The sequence below is a fragment of the Enhydra lutris genome, unplaced genomic scaffold (genome assembly GCF_002288905.1).
Source record: "Enhydra lutris kenyoni isolate GAN:26980312 unplaced genomic scaffold, ASM228890v2 scaffoldscaffold6, whole genome shotgun sequence".
NCBI classification, from domain to species: Eukaryota; Metazoa; Chordata; class Mammalia; order Carnivora; family Mustelidae; genus Enhydra; species Enhydra lutris.
The window spans coordinates 33,982,759-33,998,824 of NW_019154090.1; the positions used below are offsets into that span (position 1 = coordinate 33,982,759).

The 16,066-nt window shown below is 40.2% G+C and overlaps 1 protein-coding gene across 1 annotated transcript in view; it reads left to right on the forward strand.

Annotated features, from left to right (window-relative positions):
• Positions 1-16,066, forward strand: part of LOC111141432 (phospholipase C beta 1) — a 671,787-nt gene that overhangs the window by 444,366 nt on the left and 211,355 nt on the right. The window contains exon 5 of the mRNA XM_022493977.1: positions 13,886-13,965. Within this exon, the coding sequence (XP_022349685.1) occupies positions 13,886-13,965 (80 nt within the window). The remainder of the gene's footprint in view (positions 1-13,885; positions 13,966-16,066) is intronic.

The following is a 16,066-nucleotide window of genomic DNA, read 5'->3' on the forward strand; positions in this document are numbered from 1 at the left end:
TACATATACATTGAGATAAGAATTTTCAGACACTAATGTATTTTGTACAAAATATGTAATTTATCCCTTTAACTAGGACCAATACATGGTGAGCCATGGGTATAGGTCTGATTTTCTTAAAACAAAAATGATTAAGAAGAATAAAAGGTACCATATATTGTTTTTAGCAGTGTATTTTGGAGCAAAATGGAAAATTATGAAAGACCTCCTTGGGGGCAGAATATATATGCCAAAAAGATTGCCATTTACAAATGGATTATTGTGTTTTATGTATCTTCATTCACTTCTATTCCTGTCCTCCTCATATCTGCAAAACGTGCCTAGGCCATCCTAAGATACTCCCCCTCCTGACTGTAAATAAGGGCCAGGCTCTCACCGAGTCAGTACACTATACTGTTGGTTTTGGAATTTTGTGGTCGTGGATGTCCTTTGTTGGCAGCTGAGATTCGTTCCAGATTCTGCATTTGTATTTTGGATGAGTGTGGAGCAGATGAAAGAGGCGCATCTTAAACTTTCAAATTGTGAAAATGTCACCCATATGGAATGTCCGTACGAAAGTTTAAAAGTTCAAAAGTCAAGAGAGAGGCATTCATAATAAAAAGAGGAGGGAAAAGGCAACTTGGACATTAATCTCCTCCTTACATCCAGATAAGAACCAGCAGCCGCTCTTCTGGTGACTGTGGAGGAAAGCGCCCCGCCCTCAGTCTTCTGGGTGTCTTTTCTGCATTCCTTAAGCAAGAGCTTCTTTTGAGTCAGGCAGTGTTTAAGGGATCCACATAGAGGAATGAATGCCAAACTGAAGGGAAAATATATACCCTCCGGCACAGAAATGCATGTGCTTTCAGAGTATGGGCTGCCATGAGTGCTAACCCACTTTTCCCCAGAAAGGAAAGTCAGAAAACTGCTTAACAGCAGTGCCCCGCTTTTCTTCCAAACACCCCAAAACACATAAATGAGCTGCTGCCCCCTCGTTCCTACACCTCCCTGCCTTCAGAGGCTTGGAGCTGAGTAAGCCCTAATTGTCTGTCTTTGTGGATTGTCTTGAAGCAGGCAGATTAAAACAAACCAACAGGGACACTTGACTCTGCCAGTTAAGAGTCTTCCTTCAGCTCAGGTCGTGATCCCAGGGTCCTGGGATTGAGTCCCGCGTTGGGCTCCCAGCTCAGAGGGGAGCCTGCTTCTCCCTTTGCCTGCCCTCCCCCTGCTTATGCACATGCATTCTCTCTCTCTCTCTATCTGAAATAAATTTTTTAAAAAAATTAAAACAAAAACCATAATATTTTTGGAAGGAAGAAGAGCTCGAAAAACATTGGGCTTCCTTGTTTAATTACTGGGGAGAAATACCTGGGATCCTCTGAGAGTGGCAGGTTGATCTGTATCCTCTACTGCCTTAATATCAGTTGTCATTTTTATGCTCCTAGTACATCCGATGCTCCCAATGAACAAGCTGCCCCTGAGAATGAAAAAAAAAATTAAAATAATAATTTAAAAAATTAAATACTTTGTCAATTAATTTGCTATTAATTATATTAATATTATATAGTATTAATCTATTAATTGTAATATATTTTAACAGGATTGGCCTGGCTGCTCTGTTGAAAAGCCATAGTAGGGCTGCGGAAGCAGAAACAGGGAGAGCAGAGTGCTTGGGGTGGAGATAGTGAGAAATGGCTGGGTTCTGGATATACATCGAGTGTAAAGCCAAAAAAATGCATAAAACCATACTGATGGATTGGACACACAGCACGAGAGAAAGAGGGAGCTAAGGATGATGTCGGTTTTGCTGGCATTGCATTTATGAGATGGAGAACCAAGTAAGGAGGGAAAATCAGAAATTTGGTTTTGGACATAAGGTTTAAAACAGTATAAAGTCCAAAGCAGTAGAATAAGCACAGATGTGACTTGCTATCTTTCTTGAGATACTGTGAAAATGAATGATGGTAAAAGAACGTAAATATGTAATGACAAAGAGAATGAGATGGGGCACAACGAGATGACATATTTCAATAAGTTTGCAGAAGAAAATGAGGAGAGTACATGATGGAATAGCGTGTAGGTTCCTTAGAAACCGTAGCCAACAAGGTCACTGAGCCACTCAGAATCAGTGGAGAGAGGCCCCAGACTTGACAACTACCAGCCCAGCAGATTAGGGAGCAGGACATGGAAGTGGAAAGAAGGGCGAAGAATTAAATTATATTTGCAATTTTGTAATCATGTAAATTTTTATTTTATCAGTTTCAGATCTTTAGAATCAATTTATATGCACATGATTGATGAAGTTTAGAATATAGGTGAGGTTCAGTGGGGTGGAGTCCAGAGCCGATGACCAAGAAAGAATTCTTGAGACATGTTTTGTGCAAAACGGTGGTTTATTAAAGCACCGACAGGACCTATGGGCAGGAAGAGCAGCTGCCCCGGGGTTGTGAGGGGTGGCAGGTTCTGTACCGTGGGGGTGGGGGAAGTAAGGAAAAGGGAGGTTTCAATAGAACTTTCATATGCTAAAGAGGACCTACAAGATGCTGGAGGCCTTGAGGCCTGGCCACTGCAAGGTTTTTCCTCCTAGTAAGGTATATTAACATTAAGTTAGTTGGGAGATTCCTAAAGAATGTCACCTATGTCCCACCCAGGAGTGGGGGTGGGGGAAGGTTGCAGGATGTCTGTCAGCTTTTGCTTTTGCCTCAGCAAGCCTTCTGTTCCCTCATCCTAATTGAAGTCAATTATGGATTCTGGACAAGGAGAAAACATTTCAACTTTGATCATTTTGAAAGTAAACCTAAGCTAACAGGAGTTGGAGGTAAAATGATTGGCAGGTAAATGTCCTCCTCTCACAGAGAAGTCAAGTAATACCATCTTTAATTGGTGGATTAAGAAATGGCTTAAATTATGTTGCTTGAGATTGTCTGGGTGTCTGGGAAGAAAGACCAGTTCTGTCAGGGGAAAGGAGAAAGGGCAGTTGGGAGATGGGATAGGAGATCAGAGTTGGATATTGATAGTTAAGTCCTAAAATTGGTCAATACAAACAGATTATTTAGAAATAGGGAATTAACCCCCAGGAATTTAAGAATAGAAATGCTGAGAATAGTTGTCCAGAAGTAGAATAGGTAAAGAGTATCACAAGCAATCATTGCTTTTTCTTTATAGCCCCTCTGGACTTTTTTTTTTTTTTAATCTATGTATGTGTTTCTTTGATAAATAAAAAATTTTTAGATAGCTACCATTTACTAAGTGTGTGTTGTGGCTGTCACTGATCTAAACATTTAATTCTCCCTTAATTCTCACAACAGCCTGTGAAGTAAATCCTATGATTTCCTCTTTTTTATAAGGCAAATGAATCTTGGACAGGTTAAAAAACTTGCCCAAGACTATGCTAGAAGGCAGGGGTTTCACTGACCCTGAGTAACAAAAAAAGAAACCAAACCTAAACTTAGATAAATTAAGGATTTTTTACTTGTTTGCATCTTGTTTGCTTCTGCTTCCCCGCCCTCCCCCAACGCCCCCATGCAGTAGGAAGCCTAAAGCGTTTTTGGCCTCATTCAGTGACTCAAGGATAATAAGGCGGAGACCCTGTAGTTGCCATGGCCATTTCCTCATAGATCAAGAGGGCTCTGCAGCTCCAGCCATCACAGTTGTGGTTCCAGCAGCAAAAAGAACAGAGCCTCTATATCAGGTACCTGATATAGAGCAGTTCCTCTCAGACATCTGCTACCATGTAGTTCTTCTTTTGTCACATTGCCACCCTAGCTGCTGGAGATGTTGGAAAATGCAGATTTTTCAATTATTGTATATTGCTGTCCTGAATAATGTCAGGTTTCAGTGAGGAGAGAAGGAGAAAATGGGTATTAGGTGGTACTGAGCAGTGGCCCACACAATGAGCAGTGGGTCCCACAGCTATGGAGTAGCACAGTGGGGTCTGAAATCCAATAAGGCTTATTTTTAAATAAACAAGCAAAAATGTCAATAATATGAGGGGGAGTAAGAACCATTACATAAACTAATGATAGTATTTTAATTTTAAATTAGAAGAGAAACACAAGTTATACTCAAGTTTCACCCTTCCACAGGCAGTGAAAAAAATCATCAAGAAGGAAGCAAATGGAGCCAAAGGGAAAGAGTAATTTTCCCAGTGGAGGAAAGGCTAACAGGATAGAGTCCTTACCAAGGGCCAAATACCCCTGCATCTAAAGGGAAAGTATCCAGCTTGTAAAACAATCTAAAATAAAGATGGGGGATATAATTACAGCATTTAAAACAAATTGACTTCCAAATGAGAAAATTATATTGTAGCAGAATTCCATAGGTTAAGTTATAACTTAATGAGGAAGTACCTGTGTGTAGTTTACTAATCACATTTCAGGGAATGCAGTTTCAATTTTGTCAGATTTCATTTAATGGATGAACAGCATCACTTTACTCCCAAGAAATTATGATTGCTCCTTTCATTCCACCTGATACACATCTTACCAAAGAAATTAGCTGAATTTTTTTTTCTTTAAATTTTTTGTTCACTTGATCTGCTCAAACGGAATTACTTTTTCAACAATAAACAATGCTATCGATTATAATTACAGGCCCTGCTTACATACACTTACTGTCTATAGTATGCAACAATCCACCGATTCAAACCAAAGTACTCATTAGCACTGACGCTGCTAGGCTTAGAAGACATAATAGCAAGTGTTTTCACAAAAGTGACATGAGGCTTTTGGAAAGAACCATTTCAAGAATATGGCAGGTTGACGTGAAACCCATGGAAAGGAAGCTTCAGGGGTTTCATATAAGGGCACTCGATCAACATTTTCTCAGCTGTACAAATGAGCAATGACTCAATCAACTAGCTAGAAGGGGAGGAGAGTGTCCCTCAGTGGGGGCTCCAAGCACATCTGAGATTCACAATGGTAGAGCTGAAAACCTCTCATCTTGAGAACTTAGCCAGAGCAAACATCTTCCTATTTTCTTCCACACTGCACCGCAGATGCTGCTCATTTCAGAGGCTTTATTTTTTTCCCTTTGAAGAACTCTGTTAATATTCATTTTAACTTGATTTCACCATGTTACATTTTCCCCATGGAGCCAGGGGAAGGTCAAGAGGAGTTGGAAGGAGATCCTCGGGCTATCCTACACCTGTTACCTTGCCAAATGTGAATCCTTGAACTTCCATGTCTTGCAAATTGCACTTTCAAGCATGTGAACTCTTCCTTAAGTCATCAGGGGACCAGGTACTACAGCAATGCTTCACTTACTGGAAAAAGATAATGGGCAACAGTCTTTCAGAAGATAGCCTGAAGTATAAAGCAAAGCATAAAGCATGTCTGTGAAGCCCGTGTAGATGCCCTAAGCCCTAACCCTAAAGCTTCTGTACTTTCCTAATTGGAGAGCTTCCTCAACCCAATGTTGTACACAGTACTCTGTGTTCTTACAACCTGTTCCAGCAGAGTTCCAACTGCAATAAGAAATGCTTAAAGTGATTATCCAAAACCCTGTAGCCAAGAAGGGTGACCGAACACTTATAACAATGAGGAAGACATAAAATTTAAGTTCATAAGACATTCATTGGAAAGCATGGATATAATTCTGTTTCATTGACACATTCATTCATTCGTGAAGTCAACTCAAGTCAAAAGTGTGGATTTATTGCCCGTTGTATAAAAAGAATAGGATGCAGAACTATGAGATCCCACACAAGATATGACCCACACACTTCCTTTTTCTTCCATCTGCTAAAAGAGCAGGTACTCCTGTGAATGAATTTATGTAGTGTTTTTATTCCCTTCCATCCCTCCGCTCACTGCTTCTCCCCCAGTTCCAATGATTTGGTCTCCTGGATACTGCTAGGTTCTTACCTGACTAGACTGTCTTGGAGGTAGACAATCAGAGACCTTTGCCAGGATTTTTCATACTGGAAGTAAGGTCATCAGACTAACTATGGTGGTGGGAGGGGCCGTGTGTAACAACTTTTGGGGTACAGTTGATGGCCATGGGAATGAAGCTGGTCAGTAGAAAAAAGAATTCCTCCAGACAGGAGAGAGCTATGGAAAAGCAATAAAGCCAATTCCCTTGGCATCTAGGCCCCAGGTTCCTGATGTCTTCTATTATATCTTTTTTTTTTTCCCCTGCAGTTTGTTTAATTTTTCCTTCAATTACAGGAAATCTCCAGGGTCCTTGAGAAATTCTCCTATTTCTCAGGCTAATTTGAGTTGTGCTTTTGTCAACTGTAGCTTAGAGGCATTTGAATCACATAGTCTTTTGGAAATAATCGTGCACCTTTCCTTGATATTGCATCATTTGTGTGATATAACTTTCTAGTGTCCTGGTAGTGATAATACTGGGTCTTAATATGCTTTCTGGTTTTTGTTTTGTGACAACCTTTTTTCTCTGAGTATAAGATGAACATTTTGACTATAAAATATAAGACCCTCACTGTCACCCAAAGCAGACACTGTACCAGAAATTTTACCGAAATTCTAAATGCTCTATGTAATATCCTAAATGTGGTGACTTCTCCGACAGTCCTTTCAGCTTTTAATGAAAGTCTTTATAACTCATAGACCATTTTTCACCATGAAAAGACTCTTTACTGTACCATTAAGACAAATGCTCAGTGAGATGAATTCTGATGCATACCAGTAGGTGAGAGAAATGTGCTCAGCCACAATGCAATTCTGAATGAGAAGCACAGTGTTCCTTCTTACTCAAACCCCAAACCGTTACCTGCTTATGAGCAGAGATGATGGGAATGACGCTGTTATCACTGAAGGCAATAGGGGTCTGTCAAAAAACAAAAAATAAACAGATAGCTATTTGAGATTGTTAGGACCTTTATATGTCCCACAAATATTAACGTGTCTTGTATAAATTATTATTTATTCCAGAAATCTTTAGAAAAATAATACAATAGATTGAGAAATTGAGACTTCCAGATCAGGCACCGTGGAAATACCAGCTTTGAGATTATTATCATTTGTCACTCCTTTTACTTTATTAGGGTAACCATGGACTCATAATTTCTATATATATTCAATATTCCTTTTAGAATATTTTTCTTTCCCAAAGAATTCACTGCATGAAGACGTGTTTTAGGGGGCAAAGGCCACAGTCTGCCTTTTCTCTGTGACTCCAGATGCTTGATATCAGGTCACAGCCATGATCTGGCTGGATGCCTGGCATGCCACGATGTCCTGGGCGCCATTTACAACATGCAGTCACGTGTGGCTTCTCTCAATAGGAATGATACTGACCACTGTCCTGTACTTGAGCTCAAACCTCGAACAATAACTCTCCCCTTTTTAAAGACAATAAGCACAAATACCCTAAAAGTGAAGTGTATTAAGAATGTTAATGGGAAATTTGCAGAAAAGAAAAAGTGGAAGAGCCCCAACGTAAAATATAAAATGATGCTCAACTAAGCTGGTAAGTCAGGGATGCCTACTAAGACCTCTGCAAGATCCCACAGTGCATCCATCAGATTTGTCAACATTTTCTAAAAGTCTGATAATGGCAAGTGTTTTTAAGAATATGGTAAAATGCAAGCTCTCCCACACTGCCACTGGGATCTTAGTGTCCTTCCCACTTTGGTGAGCAAGTATTAGCATTTGATAAAGATACATGGATTCTAAGAATTCATGATATTCACCCTAGAAAATCTCCCGGATGTGACTCAAGGCATCAGGAAATAGGTTTATGCAAACTAGGTTTTCTGAAGGAAGAAACCATAAATGTTCATCTCTAAAATAATGCATTAATAAATTATACATTCCTATAGTGGAATAGCATAATAGTTTAAATTAACTAGACCCACACATAGAAGCAAGGATACATTGAAAGGCATAATGTCGGTTGCAAATAGTTATTGGCCAAAGATGCATACAGTATGATACGCTTTATGTACTATTTTAAATATACAGGCGTCCATCCAAACCAGGGACCAGCAAACAGTTTTCTGTAAACAGCCAGATAGTAAATACTTTGTCCTTTTAGCTCTCTTGCAAAAAGAGAGCTCTCAATAATGGCTCTCAACTCTGCCAGTATAGCCTGAAACCAGCCACAGACAATATGTAAATGAACAAACATTGCTCTATCTCAATAAAACTTTATTTATAAAAACAGATGATAGGCTGGATTTAACCCTCAGGCCTTAGTTTGCTGAACCATGATCTATACCACATGAAAATAGATTTGGTATTGATATCTACCTTGCAAGACAGAACCTGCTCCTGGAGAAAGGGAGAACAATGGGATCAAGGAGAAGCATTCTACGCACAGCATAGAATTAATCTGCACTGCAACATCCTAAGGATACGTTTTTTAAAACGTCCTAAAGTAAATATGGCATGGTATGAACGTTTATTACATTTTGATCTATTTTAGTTACACTATTCTCTGTCCTTCTTTGCGTAAGAGAAATGTGTAATATTGAAAGAAAGAAAGATAAAGACATTAAAATATTAAAGGTAACATAAATCAGAGCAACGGGAAGGAGGAATGTCTGCAAGAATTCTATTTCTTCCAGAAGACTGTCTTTGTATATCCCTTGCAGTGACAAGTTAAGCCAAGAAATTAAGAGGCGTGAATGCCAATGGGGGAAATTTCTCTCTATTCTCAGAACTAGTCATCATGGCTGAACTGCTGCATGACGGGCATTTGGATCTAGAGCAAAGGTTGAGCATGTTGTGACTGAGCTCTCTTTACTTTGGTTAAAGCAAGTGCAAGTAGAAATTGTGACCTTCCTCTATCAAAATTCAAAGACTTTAGCCCTGCATTTTGTGACTGACCTCACCCCTTCTCCATTTTATCTCCTCTAATGCCATCCTTGTAGCATGTTGTTAAGGTGTTTACTTCATAAACTCTATAGTTTGCTTAGTACAACTGTGAGGTATATAAATTCCAGCAGCAAATGTCCTGGGTTCAAATCTCAGGTGTACCTATAATGAACTGCGTGACCTTATGCCAGTTAGTGAATGCCTCTGTGCCTCAGCTTTCTCATTTACACAAATGGGGTGGTAATAACAGAATTTATCTCAGAGAGTAGTTGTGAGGATTCAATGAGTTAATTATTTGCCAAATGCCCACAACAGTGACTAGCCCCTGGTAAGTGTTGAGTCCATGTTTTATACAGAATACAGTTAAGTGGAATTACTTATCTTTTTTATCTTGTTGAACTGTATCAGCCACCCTAAAATTTTCTAGAACAAAATGACAGAGTGCACAGTATCTGAGAGTACAGGGTTTGGAGCCCAAGAAACTAATGATTTAATCCAAAGTTGTGACTTTTATCTGCTCTGAGAATATAAATAAATCTTAAAAGTGCTTTGAAACTTGGAATCCTCCTCTGTAAAATGAGGCTAATAACTGTACCTGCCTCCTAGAGAATTGTTGTAAGAACTAAGGAAGTGATGAGATGCAAAGGACTTGGGTCAGTTCAGAGTAAACACTCAGACAATACCTCTGAAAGTAATTGACAATTGTGAAACAATTGTTGGCAGTATTAAGCAAACACATAAATCCTGTGCCAAGAATGGAGAAACTGAAATGGATTTAGAAATAAAGTAAGCTTGCAACCTGGTAGAAAACTTGCGATCTATAATGGCGTCAAACCGGGCCTCTCAGTAAGTGCGCCCTCACCCGTGCGGTGAGGGAATTGCAGAACGAGTCTTGCAGAGATAAAGGCACAAACCTGCCTACTTCAACTCCAGATGAAATTCCATGCAAGTTGACTTTCAGCTCTGTTTTCTCTCATTCAGGTCTCTGTTGTGCATTGTGAGAAAAGACTGATCATAAGACAGAAAATGTCACTTAAGAAACTTCAGGGTTGAAATAGTGAAAACGGAGCCAGGCTTCGTGGCAGTCATCAGAACCCTTGTCTATCAAAGTAGAAAAACCAACCCTCCAGATTGAAATAAGAAGCTATCCTTCCAGTGCCAAACTCACCAGGGCCCAGCATTGGATATATGAGAACCCCGCCACGGTGGGTTCGGTCTGTCCTGCAGCAAAAAATCCCATAATCTTAGGATGAGCTAAGGCTGCTTTAAGCAGCTCAGGCCACAGGTTTTAGCCATGTTGTTCTTAATGCAGCTGTGAGAGCCTTTTGGTTATTCTCAAACAAATAACCAAAACAACCTCTTTATTTGGTTGGGGAGCAAGCAGACAAAGATTAGAATAATGTTTCCTAAACCGAGTCCTAGCTAGTCCTAGTCCTAAACCGAGTCCTTACTACTCAAAATGCTGTTACCGGCCCAGCAGAATGCTCAAACAAATGTTAATATGCATAAAAAAATACAAAGGTTTCTTGAAAAATATGTGGATTCTGAGTCCCAAGATCTAGTGTGGAGCTTAAAGTCCTTCATGTCTACCCAACTATCCATCAGTGCTGCAAGTCTACTGTAAGCCTTGCTGCTCCTAGTATGGTTCAGCTGACTTCGCTTGGGATGCACATTCTCTGTGCATGCTTCCGAATCAGCATCTGCATTTCAGCAAGACCCTCTACCTCTCCTGCCCCCAGCAGTTTATGTGTACATGAAAATTTCAGAAACACTGTTCTAGAACGTATGGGAATCCATTCCCCCCAAGCGTTTGGTTACACAATGTAGCTATCTCTGGTACACAAAACTCCTCAGATATGTTATCTTGCAATAGCTAACTCCAGAGCACTGTGTCCGTGTTCCTTCCAGTCCTTTTCCACTTTCACACACAATGCTTTCACTTCCAACAGCCAGGACCCTTGTCTCTTTGTTGGCTGCTCCCTCTGGATCTGAAACCCCCTTTGCCTACTATCAAGGAAACCAGGAAGTGCCTGGGGATTTCCACCCTCTCCAGCAACCCTTAACCAAGACTAACAGGCATGGGCATTGCCACACTCCAGCTCCCTTGTTCTTCATCAAAAATTCAACTTGAATTGTGGTCTATATCAGGATGGAGAAAGCCAAAGTTACTATCTGCCTTCTTCCTTCTTCCTTCAACCCTTCTACCCTTTTCCCTTTCCAGTCCTGCTCAATCCCCTATAAAGTTGCCAGAAAACCCTTCATAATAAACCCATTCCTCATAAATCCCTGTCTCAGGGTCTGCTTCTGAGGAAACCAAAGTAAGACACATGCTGTTTCAGCTCAGTGTGATATAGACTGAGACCAGCACCCAACCAAGAGTTGGGTGATTTCTAAAGTTGCCTTGGTCACTGCGTTAGTCCCTGAATCCTTGGCATAATCCCTGGGTTACATCTTTAGAACATCTCGAAAAGCTGCAGAAAGCCAATGAATTCTAGGAATTCCACACTTGGAAATTTAGATGCTCACATTCTGAGAATGTGATGAAAGTAAATTACACTTGACTTGCTGAATGAGCTAACTGGCTGTGTGGTAAATGTGATGATGCTGTCCTTCAACTGGTTTTATAAAGGATCCATAAAAAGAGCTAAGGATCCAGCAGACCTGCACTGACCAAATGCTATAGCCACAGCCACCAGCTACCTGTGGCTAACTGAGTACTTGGAAGGTTGCCAGTGCAAACTGAGATGGGCTGTAAATGTAAATTCCATACCTCACTTCAAAGAGTAAGCACATAAAAAGAATATAAAATATCTCAATTTTATGTTGATTACATGATTAGTCATGCTTATGAAATATTAGCTAAAATAAAATATATATTAAAATTATTTTCACCTGTTTTCTTCTACTATTTTTTTAAGATTTTATTTATTTATTTGACAGATAGAGAGAGACCACAAGGGGGCAGAGAGGCAGGCAAAGAGAGAGGGGGAAGCAGGCTCCCTGCTGAGCAGAGAGCCCGACTTAGGGCTTGATCCCAGTACTCTGAGATCACGACCTGAGCCGAGGGCAGTCGCTTAACCAACTGACCACCCAGGCGCCCCTTCCTCTACTCTTTTAATGTGGCTACTAGAAATTTTTAAATGATATATGTAGCTCACATTGGTATTTCTATTGAGCTGGATATAATAAGGACCTTACCTTTCAACCTAAAAGGTCAGACCCAGTTTAAATTTCCCCAACTCTTCATAATGCCTTCACTTCTACTGGTGTGGAATTGGCTCCCAATAAACATACAAAATGGTACACTGCCCTCAATTACAGATGCTTTTACTGATGCATAAAGTTGTCATGGAGGTGGAAATGTCTAAAGTTTGACCCTTAACTCAGAAACTATTTTGCCAGAAACATATTGTAAAACCCAGTACTAGTAGTTACTACTCTTAATTTAAAATGATCAAATTTGAAGGGTGCTTGGGTGGCTCAGTGGGTTAAGCCTCTACCTTCGGCGCAGGTCATGATCTCATGGTCCTGGAATTGAGCCCCACAACGGGCTCTCTGCTCAGCAGGGAGCCTGCTTCCCCCTCTCTCTTTGCCTGCCTCTCTGCCTACTTGTGATCTCTCTCGCTCTGTCAAATAAATAATTAAAAATCTTTAAACATTTTTAAAAAATGCTTTACTTACAAAAAAATAATAAAATGATCAAATTTGAAGAAATTTATTTTAAAGCTGTTAAAAAGTTATTCCAATGCTTCTGTTCTTATACATAGAGTTTAGTGATCAAATATTTTGCTTCACTCACAATTACTCTGTGCCGTGTCTTCCAAGTCCTCCACCCATGGTATATAGAGGTTAAGGCCTCCTAAATTCTCTCCTAAACTGGGAGAGCTTCCTAACTGAGTTTCTTCTTTTTGGTTTCTCAGCCTCAACTCCATTCTTCACATGGCCACCAGATAACCTCCCCAACACGCAATCTGGCCTCAGTTCTCCTCATCACCCATCCTGAAAAGGGGCCTTCAGTAAATCTCATTTCTTGCTAAATTATCTCCAGATAACTCAACAGACTTGAAAGCTCTCCATACTCTGCCCCCAGCTCTACTTTTCTCATTACAACTTGCCCTCTTTTCCCTATTCCTACTAGACTCCTCCCCATTCCCTCTGAGTCCTACTATGTGTGCTTACCTCTGGTTTTTCTCCCAGATAGTCTTCTTTGCTTAGAATTCCCTCTTCCCTCCTTCAGCACTTTATTCTACAAGTCATACCTCAAATGTTACTATAATGCATGATGGTATATTATCAATGCCTTAAATCAGGAGGCAAAACACAGAAGACCAGCAAAACAACAGAAGAAATAATACAATTAGATGGAAAAGCTGTTGAACTAAAAAAACATATGGTTTCTTTGCCCTCATGTCGTCTCTTAAAGAGTTGGGGGGGGGGGGCGTGGGCAGAATGTTAATTTTGTGTTCAAAACCATCACTCAAAATGGAATTTCAATTTTTTTGTGTGGATTTGCTGTTTTCCATTTTCTTGGAAGCCAAGTGAGATCACTGGTGAGTGGTGTGAGGTAGGGATTAAGATTAGGGGAGTAGTGAGGGACTGACAGAACCGGGAGGAGGGAGACTGTGATGTTGTGACTGCAACTGGTTTTGAGACCTTCTAGAACTGTAATTAACATTTAAAGGTTCCCTGTTATAGCTGCTTTGGCTTGAGTAGTAAAGCAGGAAGATTACATCTACAGGTGTATATATATATATATATATATATAAAATATATTTGACTATATTTTCAACGTTTTTATAACTCTTTATCTTTTTATAATGCTAGGAAACTAGCAAAAGTACTTGGTTAATAAAAGACAGTGTGCCAGTTCCCTGTCAATAGGGATTTTTAAAAGCAGACTCTGTTTATGTGTAAAGAACATTTCCTTAGAAAGGAGCAGTAACTCAGGGATTTGAATTTAATTATGTCATTTTTACAAGAAAGAAAGAAGGAAAGGAGAGAAAGAAAGAAAGAAAATACCTTAGGCATACAAATTGAACTAATTTGCCTTCCTGGTAGCCTAGCTAAAAACATGTGCCTAATTACTGGAGAGTATTTAAGCTAATGCAAGTGTGATTTACATCTTTCAGGAGTGGACAAATGAGGTTTTCAGTTTGGCAACAAACCTGCTGGCCCAAAATATGTCAAGAGACGCATTTCTGGAAAAAGCGTAAGTAGCTCTAATTTTATTACTAAGGGTGTTGCTTCTTCTGAGTCAGTTTCCTTTCTCCTTTGTGAGTCTTTTGTTTATACTGCACTGGCTTCGCACATTGATAAACATAAACTTCCCTTTGGGATTTGTTAGAGAACTGATACCTCCACTGTTTGGAATTGGAAAACTTCCAAGAAAGATCACTCTTTTCCTCCTAGCTGCACATCCGTGTTAGGCTGAGCTCCCCGAATGTCAGTGTCTTTGACACACAATAAGGAGACACGTCCAAATCCCGACAGCTGTGCTCAGAACCAAAAATTATTAATTTCAAAGAACCCTTCCTTTCTACATATGCCTGTGTCATATCAACTATTGACCTGACAAAGGGAAAGAGGAACATACGGTACTCATTTCTCTCAAGTCTTAGATCTCTGATAGATGCTATACTAACTTCCCTCCCTACCTAAATCAGTAGGCTGATGTCCTGATTCCTGCCCTTAGACCACCACAGAAAGTGGTAGTAAGAAAAGAGAAAAAGATGTGGAGGAAGGCACAGAATGAAAAGAAGAAGGAAAGAGAAGCAAAGCAGGATTACCCAATCACTCTGGAATTACACAGTCTTTCTAAAAATAATTTGACCAGGGAAAATAATGATTTTTGCCAAACGAGCAGCAAGGAAAACTGGCTGTGTTCACTTTGGAAGCTATGGATGGCCAGGAGGTTGGGAAGCCTTGAAATCAAAACCACAAGTGCAAATGTTACTAGGTGGTCCTCTATTTTATTACCTTTTTCTTTTCCCTCTTCTTCTATAAGACATACCCATCATTCTAGACCTAAGACTCCAGCCTACATTTCTTTCTTACTCTTCCGTGAATTTCTTTTACTGTTAGTACTTCATAGGTCTTCACTTAAATGTTTTTTTCATGTGATCATCTCCTCTATAGTTTGTCACCTTGAGGACCCTTCTAATGCTTTCCCCTAATCCCTTCCTTTCTTCTTTCTTTTTACCGACTTTGATTTTACCATCCTTCATCTAACAGATGTTTCTAGAACATCTGTTGTGCCAGGAGGTATTAGTGGAAAGAGACACAGAGATAAAGAAGACGTCTTATCTGAAACATCACTTGTTATAGCTAGTAAAACCTCTAGTTGGCTAATCATTGATTGCAAATGTCCCTTTCCAACAAGTGTCTCCCTATGAATGGCTGCTATGGACATTCTAGAACATGCCTTTTGGTGAATACATCATAAGCATTTCTGCATATACATATAGATGTGGGATTGATGGGTCATACGCAGTTTCCTAAAGTGGTAATCCCAGTCCACACACCCATTAGCAGCGTTCAAAAGTTCCATCCAATCAAGAAATGGGCAGAAGACATGAACAGACATTTCTGCAAGGAAGACATCCAGATGGCCAACAGACACATGAAAAAGTGCTCCACATCACTCGGCATCAGGGAAATACAAATCAAAACCACAATGAGATACCACCTCACACCAGTCAGAATGGCTAAAATTAACAAGTCAGGAGATGACAGATGCTGGCGAGGATGCGGAGAAAGGGGAACCCTCCTACACTGTTGGTGGGAATGCAGGCTGGTGCAGCCACTCTGGAAAACAGCATGGAGGTTCCTCAAAGTGTTGAAAATAGAGCTACCCTATGACCCAGCAATTGCACTGCTGGGTATTTACCCTAAAGATACAAACGTAGTGATCCAAAGGGGCACGTGCACCCGAATGTTTATAGCAGCAATGTCTACAATAGCCAAACTATGGAAAGAACCTAGATGTCCATCAACAGACGAATGGATAAAGAAGATGTGGTATATATACACAATGGAATACTATGCAGCCATCAAAAGAAATGAAATCTTGCCATTTGCGACGACGTGGATGGAACTAGAGGGTATCATGCTTAGCGAAATAAGTCAATCGGAGAAAGACAACTATCATATGATCTCCCTGATATGAGGGAGAGGAGATGCAACATGGGGGGTTAAGGGGGTAGGAGAAGAGTAAATGAAACAAGATGGGATTGGGAGGGAGACAAACCATAAGTGACTCTTAATCTCACAAAACAAACTGAGGGTTAATGGGGGGGTGTGGGGGGGTGGGA